Genomic DNA, 20940 nt, shown 5'->3' with positions numbered 1-20940 from the left:
CGAGACTCGGGATAACGGCTGAAAGATCGGAATCGGAGCCTGAATATCCCAAACCCGCTGTTCGGGAAGATAAACCCGAAACTGCGCAGAGTCTAGAACTGCTCTGATGAAGAGGAGGTTCTGAGAGGCACACAGGTGCGACTTCGGCACATTGATGGAGAACCCCAGCAGGTTCAGGAGGTCGCCCGTAGTCTGGAGGTGGCTGACGACTGTCTGGGGCGAGCCCGCCTTCAACAACCAGTCATCGAGGAAGGGGAAGACTGTAACCCCTAACCTGCGCAGATGAGCTGTGACCACCGCCATCAATTTCGTGAACACCCGTGGGGCGCTGGTAAGGCCGAAGGGGAGCACGGTAAACTGAAAGTGCTTGTGGCCTACCGTGAACCGCAGGTAGCGCCGGTGGGCCGGCAGGACGGGAATGTCGAAATAGGCGTCCTGAAAGTCCAACGCTACCATCCAGTCTCCCGGGTCTAGGGCAGCTAAGACCTGAGCCAAAGTCAGCATCTTGAACTTCTCCTTCCGGAGGAAGCGGTTGACGTTCTGCAGGTCCAAGATAGGGCGTAGGCCCCCTTTGCCCTTCTTGGGAACCAGAAAGTAGTGGGAGTAACAACCACACCCTACTTCTGGCCCAGGAACGCACTCGATGGCCCCCTTGGCCAAGAGGGCCGTAACTTCCTTTTGCAGATGTTGCATGTGATCCCCAGACACGCGGTGGTACTGCAGTGGCATGGCTGAAGGGGAGGGAGTAGCCCCTTCGGATGATTGGCAGCACCCACCTGTCCGATGTGATGGAGCATCAGTGGAGGAGGAGATGGCGAACCCTGCCCCCCACTGGCGTCAAATGGGCCTGAAAGCTCGGACTAGAAAGGCTTTGAGGCGGATGCTGTGGGGGTGGATGTGGACTGGCCGCGCCGTTGTCCCCTGTTACCGCCGCAACGGTAACCATGCACGCCACCGCGCTGAATGGTAGTCAGCGGCCCGTGGCTGCCACGAAAGCGTCCTTAAAGCGTTCCAGCGCACTATCTGCCTTGCCACCAAAGAGGTGGCTGCCATCGAACAGCATGTCCATAAGGGTGTTCTAGACATCGGCCGAGAAGTTGGCGGACCTCAGCCAGGCATGGCGGCAAACCGCCACAAACGTGGAAATCGCTCTCCCCAGCGAGTCCGTGGTATCCAGTCCACATCGTATGGAATACCGTGCTGCATCTCGTCCCTCTGTCAGGGCTTGAGCGAACTTCACCCAGGCTCCCTCCGGGCACTCAGGCAGCACGGCCGCAACCGTATCCCACAGGGAGTGGGTGTAACGGCCCGAGAGGCATGCGGTGTTGACCGACCGCAACCCCAAACTAAGGGAGGAGAACATCTTCTTGCTGAATTGCTCATACCTCTTGGATTCCCGATCTGGAGGTGAAGTCGGGAATGCAGATTGGGAAGTAGAGGCCTGGATAACCAGGCTCTAGGGGGTGGACAAGAAACTAGGGTCGCCCGGAGCAGGGCCGTGGCGCCTAGCGGCGTTCCTATCTACAGGAGGACCTGTAGTGGGCCTGGACCAAGTGGCCAACAGAGTCTCATTAAACGGCAGTAGAGGCTCTGGGGAGCTTACCTGCGGTTTAAGTACTTCTGTGAGGATGTTAGACCTCACAGTTGCGATGGGGAGCTCAAGAGCCGCCCTCATCAGCACCACACTATAAGTAGCCCCCTCCTCCGTAGCCACGGTAGGAGGGGAGACAAAACCAGTGTCTGAGGAGGTATCCAGGCCACTGGCCTCCCCTAGTTCCTGTGTCCAGTCCTGAAATGACTGGCACTCATGTGCCAGAGGGTCCTCATACCCCTCCCAGCCTCCCTCGTCGTCCATCTCCTGGTATTCAGGGGTAAAGGATGGACCCAGATCCTCGAAGAATTCCTCTCGGCCGGCGCCGAATGCGCCGTCTAGCGCCGCTGCTCTGGCGTCGGATCCGGAGCGAGGGGTGGACCAGGGACAGCGTCGTCCGGTGACGGCGCTGGGGGTGACCCCCTAGCGGTCGACGCCGGCGGGGTCGTAAGGTCGACCAGCGGTGATCCGGATTCGGATCCAGTGGGGCCTTGCGGCATCTGGACCGAAGTCGCCGACGGTGCCGGGGCCGAAGCACCCGGCCCGCTTGGGCTCCCAGTCGGGGTTGCGTGGCCAGAAGGCGCTGCGGAACCCGACGGAGGAGTGAGCTACCTCATGGCCATGAGGTAGGCATCGATCTCCTCCGGCGTCGCGTTCTGCCCAGGGACCGGCTGGTATGGAGCAGGCCGCGACACCCGCGGCTCCGGCGGAGCCACGTGGGCAGCGTCACTCAAACGCCCGGACGCGTCGCGCGAGCATCGGGGGGGGGGGATCAGAAGAGCGATGACGCCTCTTCGACTTCTTGTGCCTCTTACCTGAGGACTTGGAGCCCGACGAGTGGTGTCGACTCGCCGAGCTGTGATGACTCTAGCCCCGCGACCGGTCCCTCGACCTCCTTCCGGACCGGGACCTCGAACGGCGCGGGCCGACTGCCGGAGCTCGAGGCGCTTACAGGACCGCTCCCGCCTAGCCTTCGACGTCAAGGACGGCAGTCGAGGCACGACTTGTCATCTTGGTCCCCACGCAATGTATGCACCGGCGATGGGGGTCGGTAACCGACATCAGTCGGTTGCAGTCGGCACAGGGCTTGAACCCGGGCATCCCTACCGGCACCGATGGAGTCGTACGACTCGAAACGGATCCAAAAAGGACTGAAAAAGCTTAGTCAAAAAGTGACTAAAGGGTACCACTTTGTCTGGACCTGCGCTTTCTGGCGCGGAAAAAAGAAGAACTGACGTCAGCGCACGAGGGCAGCGTCTAAGTACTCCGGTGACGTCATCCTGGCGCCAACGACGCCGACGATGGACGCGGAGCCGCAGATGACGTCTACCGACGCGCAGGTGTACTGCTACGCAAAAATTTCCATATCCAGACTGACGCCTGGGGATACTCTAAGGTAAGGAATCTAATACTAACCTGTTTCTTTCAGATCATTGACCCACAACCTTCTGCTACTAGAGCCCAGAAGGTTCACGTCTGCCCCTTGAAAACGGCCTCTCTTATATGAACTCATAACCATTCAATCACCTCCTTTTTAGGTCTCGCCTGAGCCAATGCGCTTGCACATTGCTCCAGCGAGATTATAGTAAGCAGATAAGAAAAGTCTACCAAAAGGACTGCAGATCGCATACAGTTCTCATGTGATCTATGCACGTGCACACCACCATTTGTCTGTGCCTCGGCATCAGACTTCAAAGGCTGCCGCTTCCCCGCCCCCGCATCAGACTTCAAAGGAATGCGCTCCTACTCCCCGCCACAGCAATGCCGAGAGCTTGTTTCTGAAAGAAAGCGAAAGCCTACCGTGCTTGTTTACAGTAGCCTTACTCCTCAAATGCTGTTGCTGTGTTTCCATCTCTCTAGGGACACTCAGATTGAAAACACTCGACTTGCTAGCTGCAATGCTACATCCGCTATGCTTTGCCTCTAGACACTTTGATCTCTCACAGACTGTGCTGACTCTGCCCCTCCTGATTCTGAAACTGACCAACACAGTCACCACGCAGTCTCTTCTCTCTGTCTTATGATGTCTGCCCTGCCACTATTTACTTCGGACCCTCACACCTCCTCACCCTCACCCTAACACACCCTCACCCTCACACCACCTCACCCTCACCCTCACCACCCTCACCCTCACCCTCACACTCCCTCACCCTCACACACCCTCACAACCTCACAGCCCTCACCCTCACAACCCTCTCTCCCTCACCACCTCACACCCTCACACACCACATCACTCAGGAACACCACCACATCACTCAGGAACACCACCACATCACTCAGGGACACCACCACATCACTCAGGAACACCACCACATCACTCAGGAACACCACCACATCACTCAGGAACACCACCACATCACTCAGGAACACCACCACATCACTCAGGAACACCACCACATCACTCATGAACCACCACATCACTCAGGGGCACCACCACTTCACTCAGGAGGACCACTCAGTGACACCGCCACATCCCTCAGGGACACCGCCACATCCCTCAGGGACACCGCCACATCACTCAGGGACACCACCACATCACTCAGGGACACCACCACATCACTCAGGGACACCACCACATCACTCAGGGACACCACCACATCACTCAGGGACACCACCACATCACTCAGGGACACCACCACATCACTCAGGGCCACCACCACATCACTCAGGGACACCACCACATCACTCAGGGATACCACCACATCACTCGGGTACACCACCACATCACTCAGAGACACCACCACATCACTCGGGGACACCACCACATCACTCGGGGACACCACCACATCACTCGGGGACACCACCACATCACTCGGGGACACCACCACATCACTCTGGGACACCACCACATCACTCTGGGACACCACCACATCACTCTGGGACACCACCACATCACTCAGCCCAACCACATCATCACTCAGCACCACAAGAGCACTGTCCTTGCTTGCTACCAACAAGTATTGCCATAGAACTCGCATTAGGAAAGTGTAAGCTATTGGCTTATGAATAACAATGCTATTAATTTATATATTTTCAAAGCCAACACATATTAAAAAAAATTGTCATTTACAATACCAATAGCTCACACTTTCCTAATGCGAGACCTATTGCATTGCAAATGCTTGTTTAGGTGGGACTTTAAACGGCTTGTTCGCCTCTTTGATAGAGACACACAGGTCTTCCTCTCAGATGAGTATAATATATATTGTTTCCTGATTAGGCTATTTATTTCTCTATTTAATAGGAGAATCGAAAGAGGGAGGCTTAGAGCTACCCATAGAATATCTTTGAGTGGAATTTGTTACGATCTGCTTCATAAACAAGATAAAACCATACAATAACCACAGGCCCACGCATCTAAATTATTAAGCACGTTTTCTAGGTTACCCTTTTGGATTCTGGGTTCTCCCTATTTATTTAAAAATCAAATTTGGAGGCAGTCCCATCGAACTTCTAAGAACCAATGGGAGATGGATTTATTCCCAGGGTAAAGACCAACAGACAATGGTCACTAAAGACGGAGTCCACTATTTTTAGATTGCCCAACAAAAATAAAGAGGAGCAACCAACAACCACATATCTAGGATAGCCTCCCCCCTCACAGATGTATGTGTATTCAGAGCTGGGGAATCAGATGGAAGTATCCGGTTCACGATAGAGCAGTCACTGCTTCTCAACCGATCGAGAAAAAACTTTCCTCTTATAGGTTCTTACGTTAGTAGGGATACAATGCCTCCTCTTTTTCAGCAACACAACTGATTTAATGCATGATTAGAGATTTTGAAATGTAGGTCTCCTAACAATAATACGTAAGAGGCCTGCCTACTCCCTATTTGAAAAGTTTTTGATACATGAAAAACTCTATTCATGAGCGAGTCATAATGAGCATCAGGAGGAATAAAGACATTTACTGGTAGAAGAAGTGACGATCCTTCCCCACATGAATGGGACAATGTTACTGCCTAAATGAGATTAGGAGAATCTCTAGGACATAAATAGTTCCACTGGATCTTATTAGTAAAGCAATCTCCACCCTTCCTTTGTGTGGCCCTTTCTGGGTGGCCTAGATTTACAATCTGAGATTGAAAAAATCTTCAAACCAAAACTCCCCATCACACCAAGTGTCCTGGAGTCAAAACACGACCATATTTAATGAACTTAAGAATTGTAGCTTCTCTCTACTAATCATTTCCACTTCATTCCGGGAGATTACTTTGATCTCATTACTAATTATGGGGTATCAAAGAAGAACTAGATGCACATTCACTATATAAAGCTGGTGACAACCAGTTCCATTTTTGAATTTCATCTTTTAAACCATCATCTTGGACATTCCCCAATTCCATGAATGACACCTGTATACTATCCTTTCCAATATAGACTTTCAGCCCTTCGGGGTCTACCAAGAGATCTCCATTAGCAGGGTAAAGTGGGTTAGCCCCCCCCGTTTCTTGCCCATAACACCAAGCCTTCATGCTGCCCGACTATTTCTTCAAACAACGGAAACACATCAATACCTCTGCCTTGCAAACTTCCGCAAATTTGCAATATCATATTTGGAATTATTCTTGAATAGAAAGTAACCCTTGATTTAGTCCCCACTCCAGTGTACAATAAAGTAACCAATGAAATGTCACTACTTTGAATTAAGCTAAATGTCTTAATGTCCGTGAAACAAGAAAGTAAGGATGTAAGATTTAAAGTTAGATTAAAGTCAAAGAGCGGGAGGAAATCTAACATGAGAATGTCAGCATTGCAAGGGAACAAATGGTTCGCTTCAGGGTCAAAGGATAACAGGAGGCCCTTCATCTTACTTGAGTCGACAAACGGAGCATCCGCCAGAGTAAGAGAGGAAGGGCAAGGACTTGGAAGGTGGACAAGGAGTCCTTCTACTGACTTCACAACGTTCCACTCGGTAAAGGGGTTTATAGCTGCTTGTGGGCCCACATTCTGAGCAACTGGTAGATCTTTACTCAAACCCTCTCGCCATTGAGGGGTTCTACCCCATCTCTAAAATGCAGTTTTTAATAACCCTTTTTAAAATTAATAGGTTGGATCTTTTCTTACGTCTCTGTTTTTTTGTATTTCTTTTAGACTCAGGTTGAGAGGAGCAGGTGACATCCACACTTAAATCCTGCATAGATTATAATGTAAAGATAGGAAAAACTTCCCGATCTGTATTTGAAGACTTCACGGAGGTTCCCGCTACCTCGAGGTCAACCAAACCAATGTCAAAAATGTATCCTATAGAGCAAGTAGGGCTTCTACTGAAGAAGCCTCTTTGGAAATGTCTTTGAATTGCGGATTTCCTGCTTTTGAAGCATAGATGGAGCTTATGGTTTGTGTGATCACATCATTGGGGTTACCTTTATGTTTGCTTTTAGAACCACATCAGTAGAGGCCAATTGGCCAGTTGCACCAAGAATGTCTTGTGCTATCTTTCCCTTGCCATCTATTCAGTCAATTAATACCTTCAATGTTGCGATGTTAGTGTCATGGACAGAATCAGAGCCCCCTACACATTTTTCTAATAGATTTAAAATAGAAGATAACATTCTCTCTAGGACGAACAATGAAGGAGAGTTATTTGCCTCTAGGCCAGTAGGATTACATAGCTGTTATCCAAATACTTCCAAATCTGGTGTAGTCAATCAATGAGGCCTGGTCCAAGGGCGTACTACTAAAATGTTGCAGGCCATGGGCAGTGTTGGTGAAGGCATTACCAAAGGGATATTATCTTTATCGTGTTGCTTATGTTTCATAGATAGTTCTAAGTCAATATCTGGAAGAGTAAAGTCCTCAGTCAGTATGCAGGATGCTTATTTCTGAGACAAATCCTCCTGAGGCATTGCTGTTAACTCATCCACAGTGGGGGATAATACTATCAGTGTGTCAGCAAACGTGCTTACTGCGCCAGGCTGTTCGGGAGGAATAGCCTCACTTTGCTCCAGGATGGATTCGTACTAACCTTCAATTCCTCTAGGTCATTTTATTTTGACCCCATGGGGAAACATTTGGTGCTTGCCTTTCAGCATATTAATGAGAGGGGCTTTATTTTGCAAAGGATTAGACTTGGTTTTTGTGCAGGCCTTCCCCAGAATCAAAGCCTGGATCTCCGTTTCCTTGCAGTGATTATAGTTGTTGTCCACCAGTTCCAGTGATAATATTGCGCTTTTTATGTGAAAGGACCAATGACGACAATACTCACTCCCAATTCTACATCGGGAGCAGGTTTTACCAGACCTTTGCATTGGTGGCCATTGCAGACAGTCGCTGTTGATGCGAAAAGAAGGTCCCACTGGAACTTCACATTGATGGTCATCGTGGGCGGTCGAGTCTTGGCACGAAGAGGCGAGGGGCCCAAACTTCTGTATCTTAACATTTTCTTCAGAAAGGGAACACTCTAATGTTAGCCAACTGTGCAGGATCTTGGGGGTACCTCTTGGAGCTCTGACTCACTCAAGCAGAGGCTCGCAGCAGTGCTCAAGAAAGTCCAGTTGGTGCTGACAGCTCGGCAGTTGCAGGGAGGCCTCTGGAAGCTTGTTGTGTTCCTGTGGCTCAAGCAGGTCATTGGAGCCACTCAAGAGCCATTATTCCTTGCAAGCTGGTCCAGTCTTTCTTCTTCATTCAGCAGAGCAACTACTCTTCCTCAGGCAACAGGGTAATCTTTCACCGGTCCAGGAGTGTTCAGATGAGAGGTTCTGACAAAGGAAAGACGCAAAAATGAATGACATGGATACACAAACAAAATCGGGAGGGATGCTAGGCCAAACCAGATGTAGCCATTGAACTAGTACTTGTAGACTGCTCAATATATTTAATATATTCCAGGTTGTTCTCTGCAGGTAACAAAGTGAATATAGTGCTTCTTTCTCTACGTCTGCAGATCTTAATGCCTGAATTTCTATGGACAGAATTAGGCTCAAAAGAGGACCTAACAAACAATGGATGCCTTTGAAGTCTGCAAGAAAAGTGCATTTTTTGCCCCAAACAGTGGGAGAAATGTGGGGGTCTAAGTGCTGTCCAATATCGGCTCCCAAGGTCTTCTGGTGTCCTGTGATTGCTAATAAACTTTAAAACTGGTGTTTATAAATCCATATCCCAAACTACATGGTGTAAACGAGCAAGACCAATGTCCTAATGGGAAACCAGGGCTCCCAAGTCAAGCCCACTCCAAGAAATAATTTTTCAAGGCTGGCAAAACCGATGCATTATCCTGACGAAAAACCACATGGTTTTAGGGAGACATTTCTGAAGTGACACACATGAAATATTTCAAAGAGTTCCCAGCTTGCCAAACGAGTAGGACCTTCCAAAGGGTGTAACCAAACAAGGTCCGGTTGCAGCACCAAACATCTATATAAATAGCTGATAGCCTTACAAATATTTGTACAATATTAAGATAGCGTGTATGCGAAAGCCAATATTCATTGATAATAATCCTACAAAGCATACTTACATCTTGAACACTTGAGTAAATGTACATCGAATTCACCACACCCAAGCTCAAATGTCTGCCCTCATACTAATGTGAGCAAAGGAGAGAGCATGAGACATGACATTTCAAAAAACTCCCCCCACCAGCTCTTCACACCCTGGTGCTCACTCCTCTCACTTACCTTCCTGCTTCAAGCACAGTATTTCAATTTATAAGTGTAGTTCTCTGCGTACACAGTTGGCCCAATGCCCTGCATGTGTTGGAGTTCCAAGTGCAGTCCTGTAATTAGAACTATGGTATCTGCTGAAGGAGCGCATGCATTTTAAAAATGAAATCCCAAATGTATTGACAATGGATTTCCCTTTGTTGACATTTTCAGAGAGCTTTGGATTTCTGACCCACACACATTATTTCCCACAGTCTAAGGGCATTGACTCATATAAACAGTGTTATTCTAGAACGGTAACAGAAGTGTGAAGGCACTAACCGGTATCAGCGCAATAAACAGACGTATATCTATCTACCTAGGTTTTCTCTATCAAGCATAAGCACAGCATCAACACGCTGCATAAAAGTGTTAGTACAAACTATGGTTTCCAAGTTCAAGAATACATTCCTACTTCTTGTCCTTTTTTCTTGTGACACAGGACTCTGTTCTGTTGCATGAAACCTCTTTAGAGAATTGTGAACACACGAAACCTACACTAGACCCTGATGACCTCACCAACTACTGGATCATCATGCACCTACATATACTGCTAAGATCATTGAAACAGCAGTCTATGCTCAACTTCAAGATCAACTACCAATATGGCTTCATATCATGATATAGCATGGAGACCTTTCCCTTACACGTTGCTTACAAGCTTTTGTCCAAAGATGAGAATGACTCAAGCCTCCTGATATTGGTGAACCATTCAGCTGCCTTCAACACTGTACCCCTCACACCATCATCCACATCCTGGAGCCTCCAGTGGGATTCACTGGTAATGTCCTCCAATCTCCAAAAGGTGGTAGGAGTTTTTCTCCTCCTGTCTTTTCAACCACCACCAGTTTGTTCAAAAGGGCACCTTCACAACATAAAATATCGCTATCACCTGCAAAGCCCCACCAGGTCCCATACAGTCTCCTGTCATCTTCATCCTCTACATGGAGCCCCTGAGGCTTTATTCATAAATAACAGCATCACAAGACGTGAATGTCCAGCACTTACCTGAAGCTCAACCACACCAGGACAGAATTCCTGTTATTTGCCAAGAAATACAAGCAAGAAATAGTACAAAATTGTTTGAAAGTCATGTGTATGGCTCACCACTACGGTCAGGAAGCATTAGTCATCCGTGGAGCAGTCCACTACGATCTGCTTGAAAGAGCAATAGCTCCAAGTTGTCAGTGGAATAAATAAGTTGTGGTATGGGAACAAAGCAATGATATATTTGTACAAAATATTTGTACCAAATATCACACGCATCTTAAAATATCTCTACCAGGACTACAATACTTTCAGCAAAAAATGGTATCACTTCAAGAACTATTAATTGATCAATATGAGCGTCAGAAACAGGAATGATATGGCATATAACAATGCTACTTTTCAAACTAGAAGGCTTCTAGTATTCATATTTTAGTTCTTTTTCATATGCCTGAAGCTGTATCAATGCATTTCTTCTGCTTCACAATAACACTGCATGTAAGAAGGGGCAGGAGACTGCTCAAGACTTGTGGATCGTTACACTGTACTTTGTCAGCTGCAGAGCTCACTAATGGGGTGTGCTAGAGACTACCAAGAACCCTACTGTAAGATTGTCTAGGTAGGTGAACACTCTGGGTCGGGCATTCCCTGACAGGGTTTTCATAGACCTAGACGGCGCTCTGGGTGAGGAACATATGAGACTCCTGGACAGGATGACTTTTTTCCAGCTCCGTTTGGCCATGAGGGCGAAGTTTGCCTCATTCCTGCCGGATCCACCCACGTTTCAGGTTTTGGAAGCGTTTTCACAAACCCCTCACCTGATAAACTCATAACGCGTCTGTACACTGGTATACAGCGAGAATACCCTGTGCTTGTGCTCCTGGCTCAGGCTGCTTGGGAGGAGTGCCTGGGTAAGCTGTTTGAGGAAGGAGTGTGGGCCTACTGCTGCGAGCAATCTAGCGACCTGTCGCCAAACTACAGACTTCGATTAGTCCATTTTTTTTTTTTGCAAGACTTTATTGATCATTTGTCAACCTACAGTAATTCGCCTACAATCCTGGGGCCGGCTGCTATCAATACATAATTCTCCATACCTAAATTACACAGCTATTCAGCCGACAACCAACGGTCCGGCAGCGGATCTTTCAACGTTGATGGCGTGTTACAACACTGTACTTATATTCAGAAATATTTGTAGTCCTGCTTTTGTATTTTTTAATAACACAACTTAACTTATGACTCAGTAGTTAAATAAGCGACCACATCCGTGGTCCAAACACCATCAAGCCCTGCAGTAGTCTCGGTTACCCTCGCACACAGCACATCCAAATTCTCATCCGGATTCTGCATTGTAAGAAAGTGCAGGGTCACCTGCCGCCCTTCCTCCACCCTCCACCGTCCCTAACCATGCAGCCCCCATGCATTAAGCCTCCTCCATCTCCTCCCCTGAACTGTCTAGATCCTCCTCCTCTAAGGGATCACAGAGCTCGCCCCTATAGGTGTTCCATGGCAGCCATACTCTATTCCACTTACGGGGGTTCGCTCTCATCTGGTACACTGCTCGTTCTGTAATCATAGTCGCATCCATGTTCCTACACCACAGCGATAGCGTAGGCAGTTCCGCCGCCCCCCACCTCTGTGCAATGTCTCTCTTGGCTGTCATTATGCCTATCACGACCCACAGTTTATCCTGATGCGTCAGGTCATTCGGGCCCCATATGTGCAACAAGCAAAGCTGTGGGTCGGGCGTCAGGACACCCCCAGTGTCTGCGAAATGGTGCGCATCACCTGCTGCCAGTATCTTACCATAGAGGGGCATTCCCAAAGTGTATGCAAGAATGTGCCTTCTAAGCCACATCCTCTAAGGCAAAGCGGGTGCGGCGTTCTGTGTAGTTTAAACAACAGCGTCCTGGTGTAATATATCCTATGTAAAATTTTTATCTGTACCAGGCGAAACCTAGCTGAGATACCTGTTTCACGCGGGGATGCCAGTGCCGCATTCCAATCCGAGTCATCTATGTCCCCTATTTCTTCCACCCACTTTTCACGCAGCTTACCTAGGGGATCTGGCAAATGATTCAACAGTTTACGATACGTAAGGGACGTAGCGCCTTCCTGCATAAAGTCAGTGAGTAGGCGATCTTCGAGTGGTGAGGCTTCCGGCAGAGTGGTATTCACCGGGATGACCGACAGTAGTGCGTGCCTGATCTGTACATATCTATACGTTTCCGTAGGGCCTAGATCGTATTGTGACTGTAGGTGTGAGAATGGGACCACTCCCTCCCTTGTCCACATGTCTCCCACCGTTGAAATTCCAATAGTGTCCCAATGGGTGAAGCCTTTGGTGCATCGCAAGTGTCCCAGGGCCTTTGTGTCCCACAACGGTGTAAGCTTTGTTATGACTCCCTCCCATTTCAATCTCACTTGGGCTTGGTGCCACAATGCCACCGTATGCCTGGTAGGTCCTATTAATTTGGCTGCTATTCCCTTGTGATATAGAGGTGCCAACATACCATGTGTGCCCAATTGTGCCCTGTCCGCAAGATACGCAGGGTCATCCTGCGAAGCATGCAGCCATTGATTAATGATCTTAAGCTGCGCTGCCCAGTAATACAATTGGAGATTGGGCAGGGCGATTCCCCCATCGTACCAGCTCCTATTGAGTTTGACGTGCGATATTCGAGCTAGTCGCTCCCCCAACAGCAGGCCTGTCAATATTCCGGTTACCTTCCGGAAATAATCCGGAGGTACTAAGGTTGGTGTGTTCTCGAGCACGTAGAGAAAGCGCGGCAGGCCCATCATTTTGAATAACGCCGCCCTGCCGAGCAGTGTCAATGGAAGTGTTTTCCAATGCTGGACATCGTTCCGCAGTCAAGTCAGGGGGGGTTGTAGGTTACTGTCAAAAAATTCAGCAGCATCCCGGGTGACATAAATCCCCAAATACTTGAAGGAAGTTGTCGCCACCGTTAATGGGCATTGCTCAGGCAAAGCCAGCGGGGAATTGTTCAGTCCGAATATGACTGACTTCGCCCAGTTGATCGTATACCCTGACGCCTCCCCATGTGAGTCACATAATTGTAATAGGTTGGGGACTCCCTCCACCGGGTCAGTTAGATAAATCCGCATGTCATCGGCATATAGGGAGACTTTGTCCTCCCATGAGTCGGTCCATCGGATCCCCCTCAGCAGCGGAGATGTCCTAATTTTCACTGCCAATGGTTCCAGGACCAATGCGAAGAGCAATGGAGAGAGGGGGCAGCCTTGTCTGGTTCCCCTAGCTAGCGGTATTTCACGGGAGATATTTCCATTAGCCACCAACCGAGCCGTCGGGCCCGTGTAAAGCAGCCTTACCCATGAGATAAACTTGTCTCCAAACCCCATGTGGGTCAGCACCGCGAGGAGGTACTGCCACTCAACCAAGTCGAACGCCATCCTGGCGTCGAGGGACAATATGACTGCCGGTTCCTTCAGTAACGGTGCACGTGCCAGTACCCCGTGTACCCTACGTAAATTGAGCGCCGTACTTCTGTGCAGCATAAAGCCTGATTGATCAAGATGGATCAAATGCTCCATATGGGGCATCAATCTGTTCGCCAGCACCTTCGCCAATATTTTCGCCTCTGCATTTATCAACGATATCGGCCGATAGGAGGTGCACGCGTCAGGGGGTTTACACGGTTTCGGGATCACTACAATAGTTGCCACCCGCTGATCGGGGGGAAAGATGCCCACCTCCCGGCTCTCCTCGTACATCGCCAACAGAGGTGCACACAGGGATTCAGACATAGTCTTGTACGATTCAATTGGTATCCCATTGGGCCCGAGGACCTTGCCTGACCGTATCGCGTTTATTGCCAATTGAATCCCCCTCCTCTGTCAAGTCTGCGTCTAGTTCTTCCACCGATTCTGCCGACAAAGTCGGCGTTGGCACATCGCGGAGAGCCGCCGTCGCCATTTCCTCAGAGACCTCTACCGTCGGGGAGTACACTCCTTGGAAATGGTCTGCCAACTTGTCAACAATGTCTTCCGGACGCGAGTGCACACACAAGTGGCGTCCCTTAATTGTAAAATAGTTCTACTGCCCCCTTGTTTCTTTTCTAGCCATGCCAGAAGCCTACCAGCCTTATCCCCTATGTCATATACTCTCTGGGCAGTGGCCGTGACATCTGCCATCGTTTGGCGTCGTAGGTGGCTATCATGGAGCTGTTGACGCACCTGGAGGATATGTAACGTGTCGTCTGAGGGGTCTGCCATGTGAGCCGCATTGGCCCTGTCGAGTTCCAGCTCGAGCGCCACTAGTTCTTCCCTGTGGGCGCGTTTATGATTCTTAATACTAGATATGGCCTGCACTCTCAAGACCGCCTTATATGCTTCCCACAGTATCGAGGGAGAATCAACTGAGGTCTGGTTTTCCGCGAAGTAGAGTTGCGTCGCCTTTGCTAGGTGTTTGCGCACCGACGGTACCCTGAGGTACCCTGAGGTACCCCAGGTAGATCGGATACACACGTCTACGAGCCTTCTCTTGACTGGAGAGGCTTAAAGTCAGTGGTGAATGGTCCGAGATGCCTCTCGGCCTGATACATATCTCCTCTATTGTGAAACGGCCTGCGCCCAGAGTGAAGAAGTAATCAATTCTGGATAGGCTACCATGCGTAGCTGAGTAGTATGTATACTGCCATTCAGTTGGGTGGCGGTGTCGCCAAATATCAATCAACCCCTGCGCCTCCAAGAAATTACAAAAGCGAGAGGCCCCGAGCGGCTGCGGTCGAAGTGTGAACCGGTCATATTCGTTGTTAAGAACAGCGTTAAAGTCTCCCCCTACAATCAAATCGCCATCGGGTAGTTCCAGCAGGAACCTACCCAAGTCCGGCAAGGCAACTGCATGTAATGCTGGAGGGATGTACACTGATACTATATTTAACTGGTGACCCTCCCACTGTCCGTGAACAGCTGCAAATCTACCCTGATCATCCACCTTAGTAGTCTGGACAATAAACTGTGAGGACTTGCGCATTAAAATTCCTACTCCCCGTGACCCAGAAGTGAACTCAGAGTGCGCTATCATACGGTATCCCCTCCTGTCTAGGGCTTGCCTGGCAGCGCCCGTAAGATGTGTTTCCTGGAGAAGGACTAGCGTAGGCCCTACCCTTCTGATTCCCTGTAATACTAGTCCCTGCTTGATCTTGTCCCCCAGTCCCCTAACATTCCAGGACATGATCTGCAGTGGAGTCACCGGAGCCGTCTGATCGATCCCACTAGCCATGGCTGCCTGCCGTGGGTCCGCCATTCAGGATTCGGGGCAACACATCCCAAACCACGTGTGCATGGGAGCTGGTGGTATTTGAGTGACCCATGTCCGTGTGGTGTATGGTGTGTAGTCCGAGGTGTATGAGGGGCGTGTGGCACACCGACGCTGCTGTCGGGTATCTTCCTACATCTATGCACTCCTCGTGCGGGAGTTGTGTGCCATGTCATGTCACTCTGAGTCACAGAACCAAAACAACACTGAAAAACAAACATAACCCTCACCCTTCCTCCCCCCCTCCCTGCCTCCCTGCCATACGGACCTCGAACTGACCGCCCCCCCCAACTTAGCAGAGTGCTTGGTCCCCTCCCCACACTTAAAGATACTTGCTCGTTGGGGTGAAGGGCTCCCCTCCGACGACGGCCTCTCTTACACTCTTTAGAATCCCTCAGCCAGTGTCCAGGGCAGTCCATCGGGCAGTCCACTAAGTGATTGTAATGTACTGTGACGACCGGGCCGTTACTATTCCTCCTCAGCATCTTCTGTCTCGGTTCTTCTCACCGGCGAGCGTTCCCCAATGTCATGCCCTGATGTTTGGGAGTTCGGAGAGCTCCCAGTCGTTTGGTGCTTGTGCGTTCCCTGGGATCGGCGCGGTTGACCTGCCGGCCTCCAACCATCCAGCCAGTCAGTCTCGGGCTACCTCCGGAGTATCGAAAAACCAAGTCTTGTTATCCGCCACTACACGCAGTCTGGCCGGGAACAGCATTGAATACGGAATCTCTTGTGATCTGAGTTCCTTTTTTACATCCAAGAACGTTCTTCTGCGACGTGCAACTTTGGCTGTATAGTCCGGAAAGAAGGCCACTGTTGAGTTTTGGATTTTTATCGGCGGAGCCACTCGGGCGGTTTGCAGGATTGCGTCTCGGTCCCGGAAGTTGAACAGTTTAGCCAGGATCGGTTGCGGATTAGCGCCAGGTCTTGGTTTTCCCCCTGGGACCCGATGCGCTCTCTCGACGGAGAAGAAGGTGGACAGGCCCCTGGGTTTGAGTTTGTTCTTTATTAAGTCCTCAACGTAGAGGTCCATTGCTGTCGTGCCCTCCGATTCCAGAACCCCAAGGATCCGTACATTGTTCCTCCGAGAACGCCCTTCCTGATCGTCCAGTCTTTCCCGCAACACTTTATTCTCCATTGACATCTTCTCCATCGCCGTTTGCAGCTCTGAGACGTCTTCTACCAGAGATTTTGTAACCACCTCCATGGAGCTCACCTTTTCGGACATTTTGTGGAAGTCCGCCCTGATGAGGGTGATCTCGGTGGAAATTGAGCCCACTGTTGCCTGAACCTGTGCCAGGGCCTGCATCACGTCGTCCATCGTCGCCTTCTTTCCGCCCGTGGCCTCCGCCGATTTACTAGCTCTCCCATCCGCCGAGGGAGAGACATTCTTGTCACAGGCAAACCTGTCGATCCGGGTTTGCGTGGTGCCGCCTTTCCCACCTCTGCCTGCCATGATGCTTGTTCTGGATTACCACTACAGAGTGCACACCTTGGGCCGATTTGTAGGATTAGCGTGGGAGTCCGGCTCGCGCTTCTGGAGTGACACTCCAGGAGTCTTTCTCATGAACAGTTCTCTTCGCACCTTAAGTCACTTGGTTTATTTTGATGACCGGTAAGTGCACTGTCAATCATGCGAGGGGTGCCGGCACCACACTCACTGATGCGGTGGTAGGTCGCTAATTGGTGGCTCTTGAGCAGAGAGATCGCCAGTGTGGGACCAACTCATTAATGATTTCACTGTCACACCACCACCATCCGGGCTTCTCCTTCCGCAGAGTATACTTAATTCACGAGTGACAGGCTACACTTATGTTGCACGTGACTGCCAGCCCAAAGGATTGAGGGGCGCCCAGTGGCAAAGTCAAAGGCTCCACTTTAGTGTTCTCAGCAGCTACTGCCCAGCCGATCTGGTCACTACATCCATGGGGCACTGGGTCTAGCCAGGCCTCGTGTTCTTCCGCTTGTCTCTTGCAGCCACTCTGACCCAGGTCTCACCATGCCATCCGGGGGGGGGGCAGCAGCGCCGCGTCCGGATCCTCCGCCGCAGTCGCCCCAGTGAGCGCTGTGTCCTCGTGCAGCCCTGCAATTCGGGGAGCAAGTGCCCACTCGCCCTCACTTCGCACCTGGTCTTATGCGCGGTGTGCTGCGAGCCCCCTGCGTCCAGGCGCGTGTAGTATGCACTCCACTGTCCCTTCTCACCATGTGAGCACCAGTGTCATCTAGCGCCGGGGGGTCCGTCACGGTCAGTCTCCAGCCGGCGATCCGCCTCCGGCGCACTCCGGCCTCCGATTGTCTATGCCAGCCCCGCGGAGCTCCTTCTCCCCTCGCAATGGCCTCTCACCAGGTCCGGAGCCTTTCGGTCGCTGTTTCTGGCCGTACCCTGAGTGTCTCTGCTCCCGACGTCCTCCGACCAGGTGCTTCCGGTTGAGGGTGACCGGATCCTCTGCACTTCCGGTCGGGCACTTGCTCAGGAGACTCCCCGGCTCCACACCTCCTGTTAGGCCGCAGTCGCCGCCAGTCCGAGCTTCTTTGTTCGGCGCCGGAATGCGGCCGGAGTTGCAGCCTTCCGTTCTGCCCGGTCCTGGGCCTCAGGTCCCCCTCAGAGAGACCGCAATTAACACGGATTAGTGCACGGATTGTCGGAGAGGCCGTGTCGTCTGCGGAGCTAGCCTCTCAAGCTGCCCCCATGTTCGGCTGTAAGCCACGCCCCCCCTGATTAGTCCATTTTAAGTTTTTCCACAGACTCTACAGAACCCCAGTATGGATGGGTAAGGCAGGGCTAAGTGCGGAAGTGTGCTGTGTGCGTTGTGGAACGTCTGAGCCCTCATTCATACACCTCGCATGGGAGTGCCGAGAGGTTGCAAACTTTTGGGGGGGGGGGGGTTCGATGTTCTGGATGAAATGCTAGAGTATAGCATGGAGCGCACCCTGTTATTTGCCCTATTGGGCTATATTTAATCTTTACCTAAGAACATCAGCCGACTTGCGGCTATGTTGTTGCTGTTGGTGAAAAGGCGCGTGGCGATCTGCCTGGGGCCGTAAGTGTAGGCCGCGGAGAGATGACTGGCTGTCGGGTGCAGCGTTTGGCCATACACAGTCGTCTAAGTTTTGGGACCTTATGCCCACGCAAGCGCAACCCCTGGATATATGGGAACCCCTGCAAATATTTTTGCAAGAACAGTGTAGCGACCAAGCCCAAGGCCCTGCAGTAGAAGGGTAGTCGAGAATGCAATATGGTGGGCGTCCACCTGCGCCGCAACAGCTTTTTCTTTTGCCATTTCAACACGGCCAGAGAGGTTCCCCCCCATTCCCTTTCTCCTTATCCCTCCATTTTACTGGATGCTCAGCTGCATCCCTTCTGTTACATGCGACTATACTGAACCATGCCGAGCATTGAAGGACAGAGGTCAGGTTGGACCCCATGGACTAAAGCGTGCCCATAGGAGCACTTTGATAGGCTCTAACAGGATAACATTGTATTGTACCACTGTTCAGATGGTGTGCTTCCTTGTACACTCTCATGCTCATGCTCTTCCTTTCCATAATATGCAGTTTACTGTATGTGTTTTGAACTTACCAATAAAGGTTTTTGAAACTCAAAAAAGATGGTCTAGGAGAGCAATGGAGAGATTGAGGCCAAAAAGGCAGATTACATGCGTGTCCGATGTATAAATGTGACTTACTGAATATATTTCATACCGTGCATGGGGTCACTACAAGAGACGGTGTAGTATTATGTATTAATGTGTTCTTGTCTAGTGCATTGGAATACTGTGGTTGCTAGGTGACTGTTGTTGCTTGGCCACATATAATGTACCCGGTTCAGAGTCCTAACTGCTGAGCCTGGTGGAGCATCTCTTTTCTGCTCCACGACTTTGTAATCTTAATAAACCAGCTTAATTGTATCCTGCCTCTGGGTGAATTGCTACAGACGATAAAGGCATTTAACAAAACAAAAGCACACACTGAAACCTGCGCCTCAAAGTCTACTGGAAATAAAAAGAATACACTGTGTTTGTCTATCGTGATACATGTAAAAGATGGACTGAAGGTGCGAGCTATTTAGAGGGCTCAAACATGTCTCGATTAGGACTATAAGGGTGGCTGCACTAGAGTCTCTGTCGTGTTTCTGGTGTGATCCATAAGGTAGAAGTGGTCTAAAATGTCAAAATGACACTGCTCTTCAAAGTAGCCCGCTCATCACAGAAGGTTCAATGAAAAACTGCATATATCAGTAACATTAATATTATTTACCTCTTTTTCCAAGTAAATCTTCTTATCATCCAATGTATTGTACAGAGTAAAGAACTGTTTTGTTTCTTTGTGTGTTGCTGAAACTAAAAGATAGACAATTGATTAATTGACTGAAACGAAACTCTGTAGACTGTAGATGACGAAGAAACATTTCTGAGCTATACCAAAGAGAAAAAAAAATATTGCCCAAATTCGCTGCCAATAAGAGAAATAAATGATGAAAATATTCAACTGTCCATGAAAAACAAATATGCTCGCTAATGATAAACACTAACGTATTACTCAATGTTTCGAGTTATAGACATTATGAAACCACATTTATGAAGTTCCAAGTGTTAGAAATAAGGATCAGACATTACAAGTATTGTCTCCAAACAATTTTACTACACATGGACTGGTAGCTGGCACACGCTTTTATTGTGATCACCTTTTCAATACCAACAAAAAAAATAAGTAACATACCTTCAGTAATGTTCTTTCTGCTAGAGAGTCGATCTAGCTGCAGATTCCTAACCTTTTTTACATTTCCCAAGGCATCAGAATGGATCCAGAAACTCTTGAGTAGTATCTCTGCCTGATGTAAAGTGGCACTGTGCAGCTCCGCACTGACTCTGTTCTGCTGCGGAGCATATATAGGCGCCACTCTCAAGTATTGATGTCAGTTGGTTACAAGGTTGTTGGCCTCCCAGACGCGGAGCCCCAGCAGCAAAATGGCTTCGACCAGTGTGCAGATTCCTAGACTTGAGATATTTTTAATGCACAGAGTTCAATTCACGGAAAGGTTAGGAGGGGAGAGGGTCAGTGAGGAATCTGCAGTTAGATAGAGTCTCTAACATAAAAACCATTACAAAAGGAAAGTAACAACTGGACAGCGATGAAAAAGCGATGCCGGTCAACCTTGCTAGCACCAGCCCCCCAAACTCTCTTCGATTGGGGGATGGAGCCCAATAGCAGATACAGGTGGCTAAGTGGAGTCCGCCACATGCCGCAAAATCCTCAGGTAATTAACTTTTAACTTTTTGGAGAGCCATCTCCTTGTCGCAGCATTAACAGGAGCTGCCTGGAGTGATCAGTGCGGCATTCTAGGTAGCTGCCATCTTGCCTTATGATAGATAGAGACTTCAAACCATAGATTCTCACCTTCTGAAAAGATATGAAAGCAATAC

General features: G+C 49.7%; 1 protein-coding gene across 1 annotated transcript in view; it reads right to left on the bottom strand.

Annotated features, from left to right (window-relative positions):
- CCDC93 (CCC complex scaffolding subunit CCDC93) overlaps positions 1–20940 on the bottom strand; it is a 994005-nt gene that overhangs the window by 163248 nt on the left and 809817 nt on the right. Inside the window, exon 19 of the mRNA XM_086957357.1 lies at positions 19775–19857. Coding sequence (XP_086813483.1) covers positions 19775–19857 — 83 coding nt within the window. The remainder of the gene's footprint in view (positions 1–19774; positions 19858–20940) is intronic.

This window comes from Lissotriton vulgaris, chromosome 2_1 (assembly GCF_964263255.1).
Source record: "Lissotriton vulgaris chromosome 2_1, aLisVul1.2, whole genome shotgun sequence".
Taxonomy (NCBI): domain Eukaryota; kingdom Metazoa; phylum Chordata; class Amphibia; order Caudata; family Salamandridae; genus Lissotriton; species Lissotriton vulgaris.
This window is presented reverse-complemented; position numbering and strand designations above follow the sequence as displayed.